Below are 21,602 nucleotides of genomic sequence, written 5' to 3'. Positions count from 1 at the left end.
TTATGTTGGATCTGGTCACCCCTAGCTCCCTGTCAGTGTCCCTGTGCTCATTCTGTTGCAATCAGTGTCTGGCAGTGATGAGTGCTATCTGCTCAATTTGCAGTACTTTGCATTATTCAGTGTTAAACTTCATTTGCCATTTATCTGCCCAGTTCCATAACTGATCTAAATCCTTCTGTATATCTGCTGCCCTGTCCCTATTGTAGTGTCAAATGATACAAGCTGATGTTTGCTTTTGATGTCTGGCTCATTGATCTGACTGAGATCAGGTACTGACTCTTGCGACAGGGGGTCCAGGTTATGTTTTGAGGATTTTACCCTGGGCCCAGTGTCACTGGCCATTCCCAGAGGTGGGCCAGAATGTGGCCTGACTGGCCCAATATTTGAGTAAAGGCAGTGAGACGACATTGGTCATTGCTTACTGCAAAATATCACACCACCACATCACGCAAGTCAGTGCATGAATACACCCTCAGACCAACACATCAACAACCACATTCATTTAACACTCAACGGGTAACAGTACAAACAGGGATCACAGGATCACAGGCTTCATCACCAGAAAGGTGTTTCTCACACACCAACACTCAACAGAAAACTGAAGCTCGTGTACTCACTCCTTACCTGGTCAAAGACTATCTGGAGACAGGCCGAGCCCACTCTCCCCCCCCCACCCGAGCCCACTCTCCCCCCACCCCCCCTCCCCCTCCCCCTCCCCCTCCCCCCCCACCCACCCCCCCTCCCACCCCCCCTCCCCCTCCACCCCCCCTCCCCTCCAAATATCAGAGTTGAGGCGGCCACTAACTCCGGTGCCTCGGGCGCCGGGAACAGGATCCCCGGGAAAATGGCGCTCGGAGGCTGTGTGACCCCTGACCCGAGGCCGCGGGGGCTGCCGGGAAGCATGGACTACATTTCCCGCGATGCTGTGCGGCGCCGCGCAGGCGCACTGTGAGCTCAGGCCTGTGTCGGGAGAGACGGTGGGGAGACGCGGGCTGTGGGATGGGGACCGAGGGAAAGGGCCTGTGGAGCGGGGACATCGACACAGAGAGCCGAGCGGTTGCCGTAAACAAGGAAAGTCCGGGGCCCGGGAACGGCCGGCCGAGGAAACGGGTCCTGGATGAGGAATCGTACATCGGGGTAAGGGGCAGGTTAGAGGTCAGGCTCCCCCTCCCTCCCCCTCCCCTCCCTCCCTCCCCCCTCCCCTCTCCCCTCCCCTTCTCCCCTCCCCACCCCCCCCCCCTCTCCCCTCCCTGTGGGGACCCCTGTGTCTATGCTGAATGGATAGTCCTTGCTGCTACACACGGTTTTCTGGGAGAAGCAGTTCAACATCACAAGTCAAAACAGTAAAACAGGTTGTTGTGAGATCTGTTTTATTTAATATTACAATCCTGGGCTGCCCTCCACTTTTTGAATATCGGAACATAGGATCATGAGTAGGCCATTCAGCCCCTCGTGCCTGCTCCGCCATTTGATAAGATCATGGCTGATCTGTGATCTAACTCCATATACCTGCCTTTGGCCCATATCCCTTAATACCTTTGGTTGCCAAAAAGCTATCTATCTCAGATTTAAATTTAGCAATTGAGCTAGTATCAATTGCCGTTTGCGGAAGAGAGTTCCAAACTCCTACCACCCTTTGTGTGTAGAAATGTTTTCTAATCTCGCTCCTGAAAGGTCTGGCTCTAATTTTTAGACTGTGCCCCCTACTCCTAGAATCCCCAACCAGCGGAAATAGTTTCTCTCTATCCACCCTATCCGTTCCCCTTAATATCTTATAAACTTCGATCAGATCACCCCTTAACCTTCGAAACTCCAGAGAATACAACCCCAATTTGTATAACCTCTCCTCGTAACTTAACCCTTGAAGTCCGGGTATCATTCTAGTAAACCTACACTGCGCTCCCTCCAAGGCCAATATGTCCTTCCGAAGGTGCGGTGTCCAGATCTGCTCACAGGACTCCAGGTGTGGTTTGACCAGGGTTTTGTATAGCTGCAGCATAACTTCTGCCCCCTTGTACTCTAGTCCTCTGGATATAAAGGCCAACATTCCATTAGCCTTCTTGATTATTTTCTGCACCTGTTCATGACACTTCAATGATCTATGTACCTGAACCCCTAAGTCCCTTTGGACATCCACTGTTTTTTAACTTTTTAACCATTTAGAAAGTACCCTGTTCTATCCTTTTTTGATCCAAAGTGGATGACCTCACATTTGTCTACATTGAATTCCATTTGCCACAGTTTTGCCCATTCACCTAATCTATCACTATCGCTTTGTAATTTCATGTTTTCATCCACACTGCTTACAATGCCACCAATCTTTGTGTCATCGGCAAACTTAGATATGAGACTTTCTATGCCTTCATCTAAGTCGTTAATAAATATTGTGAATAATTGAGGTCCCTGCAGGACTCCACTAGTCACATCCTGCCAATGTGAGTACCTTCCCATTATCCCTATTCTCTGTCGCCTTTCGCTCAGCCAACTTCCTAACCAAGTCCGTACTTTTCCCTCGATTCCATGGGCTTCTAACTTAGCTAACAGTCTCTTATGTGGGACTTTATCAAATGCCTTCTGGAAGTCCATATAAATAACATCCATTGACATTCCCCTATCCACTACTTTAGTCACCTCTTCAAAAAAAATTCAATCAGGTTTGTCAGGCATGACCTACCTTTCACAAATCCATGCTGGCTCTCTCTGATTAACTGAAAATTCTCGAGGTGTTCAGTCACCCTATCCTTAATTATAGACTCCAGCATTTTCCCCACAACAGATGTTAGGCTAACTGGTCTATAATTCCCCGGTTTCCCTCTCTCTCCTTTCTTAAAAAGCGGAGTGACGTGCAATTTTCCAATCTAGAGGGACAGTTCCTGAATCTAGAGAACTTTGAAAGATTATAGTTAGGGCATCTGCAATGTGCTCACCTCCTTCCTTTAAAACCCTGGGATGGAAACCATCTGGTCCTGGGGATTTGTCACTCTTTAGTGCTATTATTTTCTTCATTACTGTTGTTTTACTTATGTTAATTTTATCGAGTCCCTGTCCCTGATTCAATATTAGTTTTCTTGGGATTTCCGGCATGCTATCCTCTTTTTCTACTGTAAATACTGACGCAAAGTAATTATTCAACATGTCCACCATTTCCCCATTGTCAATGACAATATCCCCACTTTCAGTTTTTAAGGGGCCAACACTGCTCCTGACCACCCTCTTTTACCTAATATAACTATAAAAGTTCTTCGTATTGGTTTTGATATCCCTTGAGAGTTTCTTTTCATACTCTTTTGTGACTTGTGTCCTGTGTTATCTTTCCTTTTGCTGTACAACTGCTGAATGTCAGTGTTTTTTTTCAATAGAATTTGGAGAAAATTATCCAGCGGGATTTTTTCCCTGATGTGGAGAAGTTACGTGCTCAGCGAGAGTATTTGGAGGCTGAAGAGAGTGGTGACATGGAAAAGATGCGAGAAATAACCATAAAGTATGGTTCTTCACTCGGTAAACCAAGCTCGGGGACCCCTGCTCCTTGTAAGTGCTTCTCCTCTCAATTACTTGCTCAATCGCAGCAAATATTTATCCACTTCCCTTTTAAAAGTGACTGGATTCTGCTTCCAGCAATGTTGGGCGTCCCAGGCCCCTACTGGTTGGAGGGTGACAAGTTTACATAGACAGTGCTATTATAAATGGGGACATAGAAATTCAGAATAAAAATAGAAAAGTAAGGACTTCAAAATGGGCATTGACGTTCATCTGCAGGCCCTGTGCAGGTGTATCCCGCTTTCTAAATAGGCTCAGCTGAAGGCAACACCAGCAGGGCACAGGTGAGGGCGCTGACCCGGGGGTCTCTGGGGGTGAGGGCGCTGACCCGGGGGTCTCTGGGGGTGAGGGCGCTGACCTGGGGGTGAGGGCGCTGATGTTTTGACTCTGACTGTAATTCTGGTCTCTTACAGATCTCACACCGGCTACTTTTGAAACACCAGAGGTTCTTCCAGGGTCTCCGTCTTCACAGAGTAAAGCTGGGCAAAGTGGACGTCTGCCGGCTGATGGAGGTGATTTTAGTGATGTAAAGTACATCTCTCTCTGATAAGTAGAAACGGTTCTAATGCTTGTGCTGGGCAGCAGTAAAGGGAGCATGGTGCAGTAACATGGTGCAGTAAAGGGAGCATGGTGCAGTAACATGGTGCAGTAACATGGTGCAGTAAAGGGAGCATGGTGCAGTAACATGGTGCAGTAAAGGGAGCACGGTGCAGTAACATGGTGCAGTAACATGGTGCAGTAAAGGGAGCATGGTGCAGTAACATGGTGCAGTAACATGGTGCAGTAACATGGTGCAGTAACATGGTGCAGTAACATGGTGCAGTAACATGGTGCAGTAACATGGTGCAGTAAAGGGAGCATGGTGCAGTAACATGGTGCAGTAAAGGGAGCACGGTGCAGTAACATGGTGCAGTAAAGGGAGCATGGTGCAGTAACATGGTGCAGTAAAGGGAGCATGGTGCAGTAACATGGTGCAGTAACATGGTGCAGTAACATGGTGCAGTAACGGGAGCATGGTGCAGTAACATGGTGCAGTAACATGGTGCAGTAAAGGGAGCATGGTGCAGTAACATGGTGCAGTAACATGGTGCAGTAACATGGTGCAGTAACATGGTGCAGTAAAGGGAGCATGGTGCAGTAACATGGTGCAGTAAAGGGAGCACGGTGCAGTAACATGGTGCAGTAACATGGTGCAGTAAAGGGAGCATGGTGCAGTAACATGGTGCAGTAAAGGGAGCATGGTGCAGTAACATGGTGCAGTAACATGGTGCAGTAACATGGTGCAGTAACATGGTGCAGTAACATGGTGCAGTAACATGGTGCAGTAACATGGTGCAGTAACATGGTGCAGTAACATGGTGCAGTAACGGGAGCATGGTGCAGTAACATGGTGCAGTAACGGGAGCATGGTGCAGTAACATGGTGCAGTAACGGGAGCATGGTGCAGTAACATGGTGCAGTAACGGGAGCATGGTGCAGTAACATGGTGCAGTAACACGGTGCAGTAAAGGGAGCACGGTGCAGTAACGGGCACTCCTCTACCTTACTGAGTGTGAGGGTGTCTCTGTGTTTCTCCAGGAGAGAGGAATGGGAGGAAGGAAGAGAAGGAATTGCCCACTCTGGACACCTTCTTGGGGAGAAGCACCAGTGAGGACAACACCTCCTTTAATCAGATCATGGAACTCGCTGAAGAGAGGAACAAGATTAAACACGGCTGGCTGTATGAGGCAGAGGAAGAGTCGAAACAGGTACAGCCTCCTCCCTGCCGTCTGTATATTAATGTGTATAAATGTGTAAATAACTGTGAGCATTAATGAGTGTCTTTGACATATATTCTCCCTCGTATTAAATCATTGCATGGTGGTGGGGGTGAGATGCCCCTTTATCAACAGATATCTTGATTTCAATCTCCACCACCCCCCGCCCCGGCCCATGGATATGGGGAGAGGAGATCTTTTTGCTGTGGGCCTCGTGTAGGAACAGGTACCTCACATAAATCACTAATCTCTCTCCCTCCGAGTGACAGCGTACAGGCGGCTGCGTACAGGGCCTCTACCCTCACTGTATTGGTGACATTGTCTCTCGTTCCAGCACCGTGAGGCGATGCTGGCATTGCTGTCCCCTGAAGACCAGGCCATCAAGGGCGGAAAAGCAGGAGTAGAAACCTGGGAGTATAAAGCCAAGAACGTTCTGATGTATTACCCAGAAGGTAAGGAGCAGACTCGTTGAGACTCTGTCGTGCAAGCTGTCTGGGCCCGGGCCCTGCCCGGTCTGGACCCTGTCTGGGCGTTGCCACTCACTGAGTCATACAGAACGAGCAGCACGGGTACAATCCCCCGTTTGTGCTGTCAGCTGGAGCAGGAGAGGGGACACGACACAGGGCCTCAGCCCAGTGGGGACAGTCAGCCAGAGTTCTGTCTCTGGATCGCTGTCCGGTGATTCCTGCTGATTTGGACATTTGGTGAGAGGGGTTCCGGCTTGGCTCCGGTGTCTTGTTTGGTTGAACTCCCTGCCAATGCACGACACTGCTGGTACACTGGTCACCGGGCACTGTACCAGGGGCCCCTGACCACCGGTACCCTGTGGGGTCGAAGAGGAGGGAAGTGTTGGCGGGGTCGGGGGTAATACACTAACTGAGGTGAAGGAATAGACCTTGAGTATTTGGGCCACAGAGGAAAGAGCCAAGAGATAGGAGCAGGACGATGGGCAGGAGACAGCAGCAGCACTGGCAGAGGCTCACACATGTGGCAGTCTGACTCCGATACAAGGTGACACTTGAAGGAAGGAATGTGTGAACACTTGGAGTTAGTGCCTGAAGAACAGCAAGACCCTTCCCCACTGACCAAACATTTCCCTGGGCTGATGGTTTACCTGGAAACAGCAACAGATTGATGTGAAAGCTGTGAATGTGCCCCTGTGAGAGGGACCCAGATTCAGTGCTGACCTCCTCCTGCTCACATCCCTGCCTGGGTGTCTGTGCACAGGTCACTTGACTTCTGCAGGAGGTTCTCAGATTTCATGTGGTCGGTGACCTAACCGTGGAACTGGGTGGTGAGGGACATTAATAAACTGACCTTCCACCGGGGGTCGTGGGTTTGAATGTAGCCCAGAATGGTGGGAGGGAAGTCTCCACAGGATCGATGGATCTATCTATCTCTCTGAAAATAAGCTGCACTCACAGGGGTGAGGGGGGTGGGGTGAGGAGGAGTGGGGGGGGTGGTGACAGGAAAGGGCCGATGGGCAGGAGGGACATGATCTTCCAGCTCAGGCTGGAGACTGGCTGTTGTTGGAACTGTGACTGTCACACAGTGACTGACTGTCACACTGTAGGGTGAACAGTGGTGTATGAGGAGTGTTTCCATAGTTACCTCAGGCCTCAAACTATTACCCAGCCCATGCTGCATCACCTGAGGCCTTTTCTCTCAGTGGAGAGTGACCATTTCAAACTGAGCCTTGCTTCCAGCTGCTATTAGAATCTTAGAAAGGTTACAGCACGAAAGGAGGCCATTCAGCCCATCGAGTCTGTGCAAGAGCAATCCAGCTAGTCCCACTCCCCCGCCCTATCCCCGTAGCCCTGAAAATTTTTCCTTTGAAGTGAGGGATAGAATGGAGTTCCCTGAGGGCTGAATTGCTGGGATTAGATAGCTGGGTATACCCTGTGGTCCACTCCCCAGAGCCCCACCGGAGCTGCCCGAGGTGCTCAGTGAAGGGCCCTCTCCCTGCTCCTCAGCCCAGGGAGTAGGAGCTGGTTTCCGTTTTGCTGCCTGACAGTTGCTGTGAGTTTCACTCTTTGTTTGCAGGGGTGACGGACGATGAGCTCTTCAAGAAACCTCGCGAAGTGGTTCACAAAAACACCCGTTTCCAGGGTGATCCGTTCAGCCGAGCCCTGAGCAAGTCACAGCTGCAGCAAGCGGCAGCTCTCAACGCACAGGTACAGAGAGCAGGCACCGCCCACCCAAACATAGAATACAATCACAGAAAGCTTACAGCACAGAGGAGCCTTTCGGCCCATCGATTCCGTGCCGGCTCTGTGCAAGGGCAATCCAGCGAGTCCCACCCTTTCCCCGTAGCCCTGCAAATTTTTCCTTTCAAGTACTTATCCAGTTCCCTTTTGAAGACCACGATTGAATCTGCCTCCACCACCCCCTCGGGCCGTGCATTCCAGATCCTAACCACTCGCTGTGTGAAAAAGATTTTCCTCATGTCACCTTTGGTTCAAACACCCCACACACTGCAGGGCCCCCCCCCGAAACACACCCCACACACTGTAGGGCCCCCCCCCGAAACACACCCCACACACTGTAGGGCCCCCCCCCCGAAACACACCCCACACACTGTAGGGCCCCCCCCCCCCCCCGAAACACACCCCACACACTGCAGGCCCCCCCCCCCCCCGAAACACACCCCACACACTGCAGGGCCCCCCCCCCCCCCCGAAACACACCCCACACACTGCAGGGCCCCCCCCCCCCCCGAAACACACCCCACACACTGCAGGGCCCCCCCCCCCCCCCGAAACACACCCCACACACTGCAGGCCCCCCCCCCCCCGAAACACACCCCACACACTGCAGGGCCCCCCCCCCCCCCCGAAACACACCCCACACACTGCAGGGCCCCCCCCCCCGAAACACACCCCACACACTGCAGGGCCCCCCCCCCCGAAACACACCCCACACACTGCAGGGCCCCCCCCCCCCCCCGAAACACACCCCACACACTGCAGGCCCCCCCCCCCCCGAAACACACCCCACACACTGCAGGGCCCCCCCCCCCCCCGAAACACACCCCACACACTGCAGGGCCCCCCCCCCCCCCCGAAACACACCCCACACACTGCAGGGCCCCCCCCCCCCCCCGAAACACACCCCACACACTGTAGGGCCCCCCCCCCCCCCGAAACACACCCCACACACTGTAGGGCCCCCCCCCCCCCCGAAACACACCCCACACACTGCAGGGCCCCCCCCCCCCCCGAAACACACCCCACACACTGCAGGGCCCCCCCCCCCGAAACACACCCCACACACTGCAGGGCCCCCCCCCCGAAACACACCCCACACACTGCAGGGCCCCCCCCCCCCCCGAAACACACCCCACACACTGCAGGGCCCCCCCCCCCGAAACACACCCCACACACTGTAGGGCCCCCCCCCCCCCGAAACACACCCCACACACTGCAGGGCCCCCCCCCCCGAAACACACCCCACACACTGCAGGGCCCCCCCCCCCCCCCGAAACACACCCCACACACTGCAGGGCCCCCCCCCCCCCCCGAAACACACCCCACACACTGCAGGGCCCCCCCCCGAAACACACCCCACACACTGCAGGGCCCCCCCCCCGAAACACACCCCACACACTGCAGGGCCCCCCCCCCGAAACACACCCCACACACTGCAGGCCCCCTGGGCTGGGGCATTTACACAAAACATTTCAACATGGCACAGTAGAACTGCAGGGCGTTTCAGGGCCCGGGCTCCCCCTCTCCTCGCATAACTTCCTTGCTTTTGTACTCTATGCCTCTATTAATAAAGCCCAGGATCCCAAATGCTTTTTTAACACCTTCTCAACTTGTCCTGCCACCTTCAATGATTTGTGTACATAAACCCCCAGGTCTCTCTGTTCCTGCACCCCCTTTAAAATTGTACCATTTAGTTTAAATTGCCTCTCCTCATTCTTCCTACCAAAATGCATCACTTCACACTTCTCTGCTTTAAATTTGATCTGCCCCATTTCACCAGTCTGTCTGTGTCCTCCTGAAATCTGTTACTATCCTCCACATTGTTTACTTTTCTATTCGCCACTAATCTATTCTCAGATTCTCTCTTTGCCCTTCTTATTCCCTTTATTCGATCTCCTCTGTACTTTCTGTTTTCAGCCTGATTCTCTACTGTATTATGAACCTTACATTCACCATGAGCCCCCTTTTTCTGTTCCATGTTAATCTGTATCTTTAGTCATCCAGGGAGCTCCAGCTTTGGATGCCCCTCCTTTCCCCCTCGTGGTAATATGTCTACTCTGCACCTGAACCATGCCCTCCGTGACGTGTGGCTGTAATGAACAATGACATGTTCAGCAGACGAGTGCTCTGTGTCCCGGAGATTGCTTGGACTGGAATTCTCCGTGCTCACTGACTGACCCTGACTTTTGTTTTCAAGTTTAAGCAGGGCAAAGTGGGGCCTGATGGGAAGGAGCTGATCCCGCAGGAGTCACCCAAAGTGAATGGCTATGGGTTCGTGGGGACTCCTTCACCTGCTCCAGGTAACAACTAGCTGAGGGGAGCAGTGCTGCTGTTGGTCACTCCGTGTTCACCTCACGCTGACATTCTTAGCATCTCTTCAATTTTGATAAGATGTCCCCGGACACTTCACTGTTGTTATGTACACAAGATCCCACGAACAGCAGGACACCGAGACACTCCCTGCTCTTCATACAGTGCCACACACTCTCTCACATCCACCTGAGAGGGCAGCCCTGCCCCCCCGACAGCACGGTCCCCCGCCCCCACCGTACTGCCCCCCCGACAGCACGGTCCCCCCCCCCCCCGCCCCCACCATACTGCCCCTCCGACGGCACCTCTCCCCCCCCCCCCCCCCCCCACCACCGTACTGCCCCTCCGACGGCACCTCTCCCCCCCCCCCCCCCCCCCCCTGTACTGCCCCTCCGACAGCACGGTCCCCCCCCCCCCCCCCCCTGTACTGCCCCTCCGACGGCACCTTCCCCCCCCCCCCCCCGTACTGTCCCTCCGACAGCACCGAGCCCCCCCCCCCCCGTACTGCCCCTCCGACGGCACCTCTTTTCCCCCCCCCCCCCCCCCCACCCTGTGCTGCCCCTTCGACAGCACCGTGCCCCCCCCCCCCTACCCTGTGCTGCCCCTTCGACAGCACCGGGCCCCCCCCCCCCCCCCGTACTGCCCCTCCGACAGCACCGTGCCCCCCCCCCCCCCCCCCCGTACTGCCCCTTCGACAGCACCGTGCCCCCCCCCCCCGTACTGCCCCTCCGACAGCACCGTGCCCCCCCCCCCGTACTGCCCCTCCGACAGCACCGTGCCCCCCCCCCCCGTACTGCCCCTCCGACAGCACCGTGCCCCCCCCCCCCCCCGTACTGCCCCTTCGACAGCACCGTGCCCCCCCCCCCCCCCGTACTGCCCCTCCGACAGCACCGTGACCCCCCCCCCACCCTGTGCTGCCCCTTCGACAGCACCGTGCCCCCCCCCCCCCCACCACCTGTGCTCCCTCTCTCACAGTGCGCCCTTGACCTTCTGAGTGAGACTCAGCGTGTTCAGGAGAGCAACACACAACTTCGAACTATATGCCAACAGGACTCGTTACCCGTCGGACTGTACTAAAAACAGAAAATACTGGAGAAGCTCAGCAAGTGAGGCAGCATCTGGAGAAAGAAACAGAGTTAGAACGGGAAGATGTTAATAGAATTAAAGTTTTTGAGTAAGTACAGAGCCAGAGGGGAGGGAGGGGAGGAAGGAACAAAAGGGAAGGCCTGTGATAGGGTGGAGGGCAGGAGTGATTAAATGATAAAAGGGATGATGGTGCAAAGCAAGGAGGGTGGGAATGGGACAGGTTAAAAAATAAAAGATTGATCAGGAGGAGCTGTAAATGGCGGCAGCAGAAACATTACCAGCTCCTGCTGTCCGAAAAAATGGGAGCTGTGGTTCTGATCTGAAGTTATTGAAATCAGTGTTGAGTCCGGAAGGTTGTAAAGTGCCTAATCGAAAGACGAGGTGCTGTTCCTCGAGCTTCCGCCGAGCTTCATTGGAACAGCGTAAGAGGCCGAGGTCGGAGTGGGAGTGGGAATTAAAATGGCAAGTGACTGGCAGGTCAGGGTCACGTTTGCGGACAGAGCGAAGGTGTTCAGCAAAGTGATCACCCAATCTCCGTTTGGTCTCCCCATTATAGAGGAGACCGCATCGTGAGCAGCGAATACAGTACACTGAATTGAAAGAAGTACAAATAAACCCCTGTTTCCCTGGAAGGAGTGTTTGGGGCCCTGGACGGTGGGAAGGGAGGAGGTAAAGGGGCAGGTGTTGCATCTCCTGCGCTCGCACGGGAAGATGCTGTGGGGAGGAGAGTGGGTGATGGGGGTGATGGAAGAGTGGATCAGGGTGTCGCGGAGGGAACGGTCCCTTCGGAATGCTGAAAGGGGAGGGAAGAGGAAGATGTGTTTGGTGGTGGGACCATGCTGGAAATGGCGGAGGATGATATGTTGAATGTGGAGGCTGGTGAGGACAAGGAGGACTGTATCGTGGTTCTGGGAGGGAGAGGAATGGGTGAGAGCAGATGTGCGGGAAATGAGACAGACAAGATTGAGGGCGCTACAGTGGAGGGGAATCCTCGGTTGAGGAAAAAGGAAGAAATATTGGAAGCACTGGTGTGGAAGGTGGTATCGTCAGTACCCATAGGACTGTACCCTAGAAGGACCCTATACCCGCCGGACCGTAGGCCAGCGGGACTCGGCGCCCGCCGGACCGTAGGCCAGCGGGACTCGGCGCCCGCCGGACCGTAGACCAGCGGGACTTGTGCGCGTGATAGTGTTGTCCATGGTTATGGTGACCAACCATTGGTTGAATGTTAAGCTTACAACCTCTGGTTACCTTTTTGAAAATGTACTCCTGATCTAAACTACTTGTAGAAGTGGTTTGTATCCTGGGATCAGTCCCAAGGTTATTGACAGGAGCTTGTTTCCTTGCAGGTGTGCACGAGTCCCCATTGATGACGTGGGGTGAAATCGAAGGTACTCCATTCCGTGTGGACAGCTCAGAAACTCCTCACGTGGACAGGACGCCTGGACCAGCGTTTAAGGTACAGGCTAGGCTAGGGCGCGGAGACACAAGAGGTCCAGACCTCATTACAGCCTTGGTGAGAGTGACTGCCCTTGACATCAAGGCAGCATTTGACCGAGTGTGACACCAAGGAGCACGAGTAAAATTGAAGTCAATGGGAATCGGGGAAAACTCTCCAGTGGCTGGAGTCATACCTAGCACAAAGGAAGATGGTAGTGGTTGTTGGAGGCCAATCATCTCAGCCCCAGGACATTGCTGCAGGAGTTCTTCAGGGCAGTGTCACAGGCCCAACCATCTTCAGCTGCTTCATCAATGACCTTCCTTCCATCATAAGGTCAGAAATGGGGATGTTCGCTGATGATTGCACAGTGTTCAGTTCCATTCACAACCCCTCAAATAATGAAGCAGTCCGTGCCCGCATGCAGCAAGACCTGGACAACATCCAGGCTTGGGCTCATAAGTGGCAAGTAACATTCATGCCAGACAAGTGCCAGGCAATGACCATCTCCAACAAGAGAGAATCTAACCACCTCCCCTTGACATTCAACGGCATTACCATCGCCAAATCCCCCACCATCAACATCCTGGGGGTCACCATTAGAGTCATAGAAGTTTACAACATGGAAACAGGCCCTTCGGCCCAACATGTCCATGTCGTCCAGTTTATACCACTAAGCTAGTCCCAATTGCCTGCACTTGGCCCATATCCCTCTATACCCATCTTACCCATGTAACTGTCCAAATGCTTTTTAAAAGACAAAATTGTACCCGCCTCTACTACTGCCTCTGGCAGCTCGTTCCAGACAGTCACCACCCTTTGAGTGAAAAAATTGCCCCTCTGGACCCTTTTGTATCTCTCCCCTCTCACCTTAAATCTATGCCCCCTCGTTATAGACTCCCCTACCTTTGGGAAAAGATTTTGACTATCTACCTTATCTATGCCCCTCATTATTTTATAGACTTCTATAAGATCACCCCTTAACCTCCTACTCTCCAGGGAAAAAAGTCCCAGTCTATCTAACCTCTCCCTATAAGTCAAACCATCAAGTCCCGGTAGCATCCTAGTAAATCTTTTCTGCACTCTTTCTAGTTTAATAATATCCTTTCTATAATAGGGTGACCAGAACTGTACACAGTATTCCAAGTGTGGCCTTACCAATGTCCTGTACAACTTCATCAAGACATCCCAACTCCTGTATTCAACGTTCTGACCAATGAAACCAAGCATGCCGAATGCCTTCTTCACCACCCTATCCACCTGTGACTCCACTTTCAAGGAGCTATGAACCTGTACTCCTAGATCTCTTTGTTCTATAACTCTCCCCAACGCCCTACCATTAACGGAGTAGGTCCTGGCCCGATTCGATCTACCAAAATGCATCACCTCACATTTATCTAAATTAAACTCCATCTGCCATTCATCGGCCCACTGGCCCAATTTATCAAGATCCCGTTGCAATCCGAGATAACCTTCTTCACTGTCCACAATGCCACCAATCTTGGTGTCATCTGCAAACTTACTAACCATTCCTCCTAAATTCTCATCCAAATCATTAATATAAATAACAAATAACAGCGGACCCAGCACCGATCCCTGAGGCACACCGCTGGTCACAGGCCTCCTGTTTGAAAAACAACCCTCTACAACCACCCTCTGTCTTCTGTCGTCAAGCCAATTTTGTATCCAATTGGCTACCTCACCTTGGATCCCGTGAGATTTAACCTTATATAACAACCTACCATGCGGTACCTTGTCAAAGGCTTTGCTAAAGTCCATGTAGACCACGTCTACTGCACAGCCCTCATCTATCTTCTTGGTTACCCCTTCAAAAAACTCAATCAAATTCGTGAGACATGATTTTTCTCTCACAAAACCATGCTGACTGTTCCTAATCAGTCCCTGCTTCTCCAAATGCCTGTAGATCCTGTCTCTCAGAATACCCTCTAATAACTTACCCACTACAGATGTCAGGCTCACCGGTCTGTAGTTCCCAGGCTTTTCCCTGCCGCGCTTCTTAAACAAAGGCACAACATTTGCTACCCTCCAATCTTCAGGCACCTCACCTGTAGCTGTCGATGATTCAAAAATCTCTGCTAAGGGACCCGCAATTTCCTCCCATAACATCCTGGGATACATTTCATCAGGTCCCGGAGATTTATCTACCTTGATAGGTACCTTGCTTCCAGCACCTCCCTCTCTGTAATATGTACACTCCTCAAGACATCACTATTTATTTCCCCAAGTTCCCTAACATCCATGCCTTTCTCAACCGTAAATACCGATGTGAAATATTCATTCAGGATCTCACCCATCTCTTGTGGTTCCGCACACAGATGACCTTGTTGATCCTTAAGAGGCCCTACTCTCTCCCTAGTTACTCTTTTGCCCTTTATGTATTTGTAGAAGCTCTTTGGATTCTCCTTTGCCTTATCTGCCAAAGCAATCTCATGTCCCCTTTTTGCCCTCCTGATTTCTCTCTTAACTACTCCGGCAATCTCTATACTCTTCAAGGGATCCACTTGATCCCAGCTGTCTATGCATGTCATATGCCTCCTTCTTCTTTTTGACTAGTGCCTCAATCTCCCGAGTCATCCAAGGTTCCCTACTTCTACCAGCCTTGCCCTTCACTTTATAAGGAATGTGCTTACCCTGAACCCTGGTTAACACACTTTTGAAAGCCTCCCACTTACCAGACATCCCTTTGCCTGCCAACAGACTCTCCCAATCAACTTCTGAAAGTTCCTGTCTAATACCATCAAAATTGGCCTTTCCCCAATTTAGAATTTTAACTTTTGGGCCAGACCTATCATTCTCCATAGCTATCTTAAAACTAATGGAATTATGATCACTGGTCCCAAAGTGATCCCTCACTAACACTTCTGTCACCTGCCCTTCCTTATTTCCCAAGAGGAGGTCAAGTTTGCCCCCTCTCTAGTCGGGCCATCCACATACTGAATGAGAAATTCCTCCTGAATACACTCAACAAATTTCTCTCCATCCAAGCCCCTAATGCTATGGCTGTCCCAGTCAATGTTGGGAAAGTTAAAGTCCCCTACTATTACCACCCTATTTTTCTTGCAGAAACTTAACTGGACCAGCCACATAAATACTGTGGCTACGAGAGCAGGTCAGAGGCTGGTATTCTGCAGTGAGTGACTCACCTCCTGACTCCCCAAAGCCTTTCCGCCATCTACAAGGCACAAGTCAGGAGTGTGATGGATACTCTCCACTTGCCTGGATGAGTGCAGCTCCAGCAAAACACAAGAAGCTCGACGCCATCCAGGACAAAGCAGCCCGCTTGATTGGCACCCCATCCACCACCCTAAACATTCACTCCCTTCACCACCGGTGCACAGTGGCTGCAGCGTGTACTGCAGCAACTCGCCAAGGCTTCTTCGACAGCACCTCCCAAACCCGCGACCTCTACCACCTAGAAGGACAAGAGCAGCAGGTACATGGGAACAACACCACCTGCACGTTCCCCTCCAAGTCACACACCATCCCAACTTGGAAATATATCGCCGTTCCTTCATCGTCACTGGGTCAAAATCCTGGAACTCCCTTCCTAACAGCACTGTGGGAGAACCGTCACCACACGGACTGCAGCGGTTCAAGAAGGCGGCTCACCACCACCTTCTCAAGGGCAATTAGGGATGGGCAATAAATGCCGGCCTCGCCAGCGACGCCCACATCCCGATGGAATGAATTAAAAGAAAGGCGAACTCTTCATCCCTTTCCTCAATCGTTTCACAGATCAACACATGCGGCCTCCGCTCGCCCTCGCCCGTTGGCCGCCCGCGGCCTCCGCTCGCCCTCGCCCGTTGGCCGCCCGCGGCCTCCGCTCGCCCTCGCCCGTTGGCCGCCCGCGGCCTCCCCTCGCCCGTTGGCCGCCCGCGGCCTGCCCTCGCCCTCGCTCTTGTCCCCGTTACACACTGTGGTCAGTGCTGTGTTGTTGGGGTTTGGGAGAGATATGAAATATCAGATTGTAGTTGGATTGTTCCAGCCGGCCCCTCTGCCCTGAATTAGCGACGGGGACAGGGGGAGGATGCTGACATCGTCCTCCGTTTCCCCAAGTTGGATGTGTCTGATTGGTGGTGAGTGAGGGCTGGCCTGTGATCCCCTCCCCACGCCCTGTGATTGAAGCAACATTTAAAGCCTCGATTTGCAAACAAAGAGTTGGCACTTGGGTGTTATACAGAGGCAGCCGTGCCCGAGGATCTCTACTCCATCATCTCGGGGGGGCGCCGATCTCTGCGGAAAGAGTGAAGTATGTGGTTTAAGAAATCCACCTGATTTGCTTCTAATCCTTGATATGTGATCCCTTTGCCACAGATTCTGGAACCAGGCCGGAGAGAGAGGTTGGGGCTAAAAATGGTCAATGAGGTCGCTGCCAAGAATAGAACCAAGAAGCAGGAGGCCTTGCGGAAGGCCACAGAGAGTCTGGTCAGGTGAGTGCAGGCACTGGAGTTTGAGTCTGCACAGAGACAGGTGGTGTCCTGCTCCAGGGCTCGGTGTGTCGGCTCACCGCTTCTGTTTGCCTGGAGGCCGGGCCGTGTGAGGGGCCGGGCCGGGCCGGGCTTGAAGTGAGTTGCAGGCTGCAGTGAGGGCCCCAACTTGCTCTTACTGGTTGATGGCAGTCGAGTGAGGAATTGAAATTTGCCTTGGAGCGTTTCGGTCCCTTTCTCTCCTTCCCTTCACTGCCCGGCCCCTGAAAAGGGAGTGGTTGGGGGGGGGAGGGGGAGGGAGTGGTTGGGGGGGGGAGGGGGAGGGAGTGGTTGGGGGGGGGAGGGGGAGGGAGTGGTTGGGGGGGGGAGGGGGAGGGAGTGGTTGGGGGGGGGAGGGGGAGGGAGTGGTTGGGGGGGGGAGGGGGAGGGAGTGGTTGGGGGGGGGAGGGGGAGGGACGGGGAGTGTGGGGGAGGGACGGGGAGTGTGGGGGAGGGACGGGGAGTGTGGGGGAGGGACGGGGAGTGTGGGGGAGGGACGGGGAGTGTGGGGGAGGGACGGGGAGTGTGGGGGAGGGACGGGGAGTGTGGGGGAGGGACGGGGAGTGTGGGGGAGGGACGGGGAGTGTGGGGGAGGGACGGGGAGTGTGGGGGAGGGACGGGGAGTGTGGGGGAGGGACGGGGAGTGTGGGGGGAGGGATGTAAACTCTGTGCGGTTTTATTCGTGGAATCACTGGTTCACGGGGATTTGTTTCTGAGAGGACAAATGTTATTTTGGCCTTGGTGAGTGAGGGGGGGCTGGTCTGTTCACCGTTGATTTATTTCTGTTGCTTTCTCCTCGTTCACAGCCTCTCTCCGCACGGAATCAGCCCTGTGATGTCGCCAGCTCTGCAGCGACTTGTTAACCGGACTTCCAGCAAGTATACGGACAAAGCTTTACGCGCCAGTTACACGCCCTCCCCGGCACACAAAGGAACACCACGGTGCAAGACACCAGCTGCTGACGGGACCCCTAAGGTACCCACTAGTACCCACACCCCGAACAGCCAGGACCCCACCTCCATCACTGATAACCTGCTGCAGCTGCCCAAGAGAAAGAAAGCAGCCGACTTCTTCTAGTGCTGGACATGAGGGGCCGCGTCTCTCCGAGCTCGGGCCGCGTCTCTCCGAGCTCGGGCCGCGTCTCTCCGAGCTCGGGCCGCGTCTCTCCGAGCTCGGGCCGCGTCTCTCCGAGCTCGGGCCGCGTCTCTCCGAGCTCGGGCCGCGCTCTCCTTTGTTTCCCCAAAGTGACCAAGAGGAATTGGAAACCAACTGATATTTGCTGGACTGATAATGGGGATGTTTAAGAATGAAGGACGATTCCATCTGTACACCGGTCGACATTCACCTGCCCCTCCCACCGATTCTTCTCATTCAATAAACTGGCCTCTTTGGGTGAAGGCTGGACTTTTCCGCTGATTTCTGCTCCATCCCCGACACTACTTGTAAATCTCTTGTGTGACATTGTGTGGGGTTTGTCTGAGTTCAGTCACGGACTTGTTAAACTGCACATTACCAGGCCATGCGAGATAACAAGGCATCGCCTGACGCTGCTTGCGGTATAACAGCAGTCACCATGAAGCAAATGTTTGAAGCCTTTCCCCCAGAACTCCGGGGGAAATATTTCCATTTCTTTCTAATCTTTTCAGTGTTGGCTCACCTCCCGTTAGCTCCAAACCAACCCCCTTCTCATCTGTTCAACATTAACCTCTGACCCTTTCACATGGAGGAGACAGCATCACATCTGTATTAAATTGGGGCTTTAGTTCTGAGTGCTGGGCTGGGTGGTTTTAATATGTAAATATGGTAAAGTCTGGTTTGCTTTCTCTCCTGATCTCTTCTGAAGGCCCAGACCCTCACTGGGGTTCAGTGGCACAGGCCCTGACCCTCACTGGGGTTCAGTGGCACAGACCCTGACCCTCACTGGGGTTCAGTGGCACAGACCCTGACCCTCACTGGGGTTCAGTGGCACAGACCCTGACCCTCACTGGGGTTCAGTGGCACAGGCCCTGACCCTCACTGGGGTTCAGTGGCACAGACCCTGACCCTCACTGGGGTTCAGTGGCACAGGCCCTGACCCTCACTGGGGTTCAGTGGCACAGGCCCTGACCCTCACTGGGGTTCAGTGGCACAGACCCTGACCCTCACTGGGGTTCAGTGGCACAGGCCCTGACCCTCACTGGGGTTCAGTGGCACAGGCCCTGACCCTCACTGGGGTTCAGTGGCACAGGCCCTGACCCTCACTGGGGTTCAGTGGCACAGGCCCTGACCCTCACTGGGGTTCAGTGGCACAGACCCTGACCCTCACTGGGGTTCAGTGGCACAGGCCCTGACCCTCACTGGGGTTCAGTGGCACAGGCCCTGACCCTCACTGTGGTTCAGTGGCACAGGCCCTGACCCTCACTGGGGTTCAGTGGCACAGACCCTGACCCTCACTGGGGTTCAGTGGCACAGACCCTGACCCTCACTGGGGTTCAGTGGCACAGACCCTGACCCTCACTGGGGTTCAGTGGCACAGACCCTGACCCTCACTGGGGTTCAGTGGCACAGGCCCTGACCCTCACTGGGGTTCAGTGGCACAGGCCCTGACCCTGACTGGGGTTTAGTCCATGAGCCTGGTCTTCCCGTCCTCTCCCAGTGTTCATGCACAGTTTGTACCAGGAATCGCTGGAAACTGAATCAGCAGAGAAACCTTTTCACCCCCACACCCCTTCCCTACCCCCAGCAGCATTTGGGGTGCAGAGGCTCATCGCAATTCCCCAGCTGCCAAGCAGCTGAGATTGGCCCGGCCTAGGCCAGGACCTGGGACCTTCCGAATGTAGCACTCAGTCCCCAGGGAGTGCCCTCACTCGGTCCTGTCCCCAGGGAGAGCCCTCGCTCACTCACTGAGCAGTGGTGGGAGCTCTACCCAGATGTTCAGAGGCCTGGAGATGTCTTAGTAAGACTTGACTGAAGATTATTTGAGTGTGTTGGGTATGTGTGGGTAAGAGAAGCCCTGCTCTCGCCCCTGCACTAGGCTCGATATTGGGTCTGTGTTGGATGTTGAGCAACGTATCGTTTCATGACAGGAGATGGGGAGCTGAATTACCACCCCCTCCCTCTCCTCTCTGTTTATTTGCTGTACCATCTTTTTAATGGACCCATAAAGGCCAGGTTCACCAGCCACCAAGTGAGTACACAGTCTGCTGGAGCAGGACATTGGTTGAGAATATTCTGTTGTATTTCTTGTTATCGAATCGTCTCTCTGTCAAGTAATGAATTAACTTGTGCCTCAGTAATAAAAGATAAGAACTGTAAACGCAGGAACTTCATGCTGCGTCAGTCAGCACCTGAAAGAGAAAAGACGGATCAAGGTTTTGGGGGAAGATGTGGAGGCACTGGGCCCAATAGACTATCATTGAATGTTACAGCACAGGAGGAGGCCATTCAGCCCATCGTGCCTGTGCTGGCTTTTTGAATGAGCTGTCCATTTAGTCCCACTCCCCTGCTCTTTCCCCATAGCCCTGTAATTTTTTTCCCTTCAAGTATTTATCCAACTCCCTTTTGAAAGTTATTATTGAATCTGCTTCCACCACCCTTTCAGGCAGCGCACTCCAGATCATTATAACTCGCTGTGTAAACATTTTTTTCCTCATGTCGCCCCTGATTCTTTTACCAATTATCTTAAATCTGTGTCCTCTGGTTACCGACCCTCCTGCCAGTGGAAACAGTTTCTCCTTATTTACTCTATCAAAACCATTCAAGATTTTGAACACCTCTATCAAATCTCCTCTTAACCTTCTCTGCTCTAAGGAGAACAACCCCAGCTTCTCCAGTCTCTCCACATAACTGAAGCACCTCATCCCTGGAACCAATGTAGTAAATCTCCTCTGCATCCTCTCTAAGGCCTTGACATCCTTTCTAAAGCCCAGAATTGAACACAATATTCCAGCTGAGGCCTAACCAGTGTTTTAACTTCCTTGCTTTTGTACTCTATGCCTCTATTAATAAAGCCCAGAATCCCAAATACTTTTTTAAACAGCCTTCTCAACTTGTCCTGCCACCTTCAAAGATTTGTGTTCATAAACCCCCAGTTCTCTCTGTTCCTGCACCCCCTTTAAAATTGTACCATTTAGTTTATATTGCCTCATTCTTCCTACCAAAATGCATCACTTTGCACTTCTCTGTGTTAAATTTGATCTGACCTGTATCTGCCAGTTTCACCAGTCTGTCTATGTCCTGAAGTCTGTTATATCCTCCTCACTGTTTACTACATTTCTGAGCTTTGTCACCTGCAAACTTTGAAATTATACCCTCTATACCCAAGTTCAGGTCATTAATATATATCAAAAAGAGCAGTGGTCCTAATACTGACCCCTGGGGAACACCACTGTATACTTCCCTCCAGTCTGAAAAACAATCGTTCACCACTACTCTCTGCTTTCTGTCCCTTAGCCAATTTTGTATCCACTCTGCCACTGTCCCTTTAATCCCATGGGCTTTAATTTTGCTAATAAGCCTATTATGTGGTACTTTATCAAATGACTTTTGAAAGTTCATATACACAACATCAACCACACTACCCTCATCGACCCTCTCCGTTACTTCATCAAAAAACTCAATCAAGTTAGTGAAACATGATTTTCCTTTAACAAATCCGTGCTGACTTTCATTTATTAGCCCAGACTTTTCCAAGTGACAATTAATTTTGTCCTGGAGTATTGTCTCTAAAAAGTTCCCCACCACCGACGTTAGGCTGACGGGCCTGTAATTGCCGGGTTTATCCCTCCCTTTTTTTGATTGG

General features: G+C 52.9%; 1 protein-coding gene and 1 long non-coding RNA gene across 2 annotated transcripts in view; one reads left to right on the top strand and one right to left on the bottom strand.

Moving 5' to 3' along the window:
- LOC137310148 (uncharacterized) overlaps positions 1–672 on the bottom strand; it is a 37,010-nt gene extending 36,338 nt beyond the window's left edge. The window contains exon 1 of the long non-coding RNA XR_010960054.1: positions 625–672. This is a non-coding gene — a long non-coding RNA (uncharacterized lncRNA). The remainder of the gene's footprint in view (positions 1–624) is intronic.
- Positions 673–954: 282 nt separating this feature from the next.
- Positions 955–20,117, top strand: ess2 (ess-2 splicing factor homolog). Its single transcript, XM_067978123.1, has 10 exons — positions 955–1,137; positions 3,360–3,528; positions 3,951–4,049; positions 5,116–5,285; positions 5,629–5,746; positions 7,338–7,468; positions 9,699–9,801; positions 12,247–12,356; positions 16,671–16,786; positions 17,629–20,117. The coding sequence occupies exons 1-10, from the start codon at positions 1,000–1,002 to the stop codon at positions 17,897–17,899; spliced, it is 1,425 nt and encodes a 474-aa protein (XP_067834224.1). The 5' UTR covers positions 955–999; the 3' UTR covers positions 17,900–20,117.
- The last annotated feature ends 1,485 nt before the right edge of the window (positions 20,118–21,602 follow it).

This window comes from Heptranchias perlo, unplaced genomic scaffold (genome assembly GCF_035084215.1).
Source record: "Heptranchias perlo isolate sHepPer1 unplaced genomic scaffold, sHepPer1.hap1 HAP1_SCAFFOLD_228, whole genome shotgun sequence".
In the NCBI taxonomy this organism is placed as follows: domain Eukaryota; kingdom Metazoa; phylum Chordata; class Chondrichthyes; order Hexanchiformes; family Hexanchidae; genus Heptranchias; species Heptranchias perlo.
This window is presented reverse-complemented; position numbering and strand designations above follow the sequence as displayed.

Excerpts from the sequence above, each read along its gene's own strand:
- ess2 (XM_067978123.1), top strand. The coding sequence starts at position 1,000 with ATGGGGACCGAGGGAAAGGGCCTGTGGAGCGGGGACATCGACACAGAG. Across the intron at positions 5,747-7,337 it reads TCTGATGTATTACCCAGAAG|GGGTGACGGACGATGAGCTC; the intron begins GTAAGGAGCAGA and ends CTTTGTTTGCAG. Across the intron at positions 16,787-17,628 it reads GCCACAGAGAGTCTGGTCAG|CCTCTCTCCGCACGGAATCA; the intron begins GTGAGTGCAGGC and ends CCTCGTTCACAG.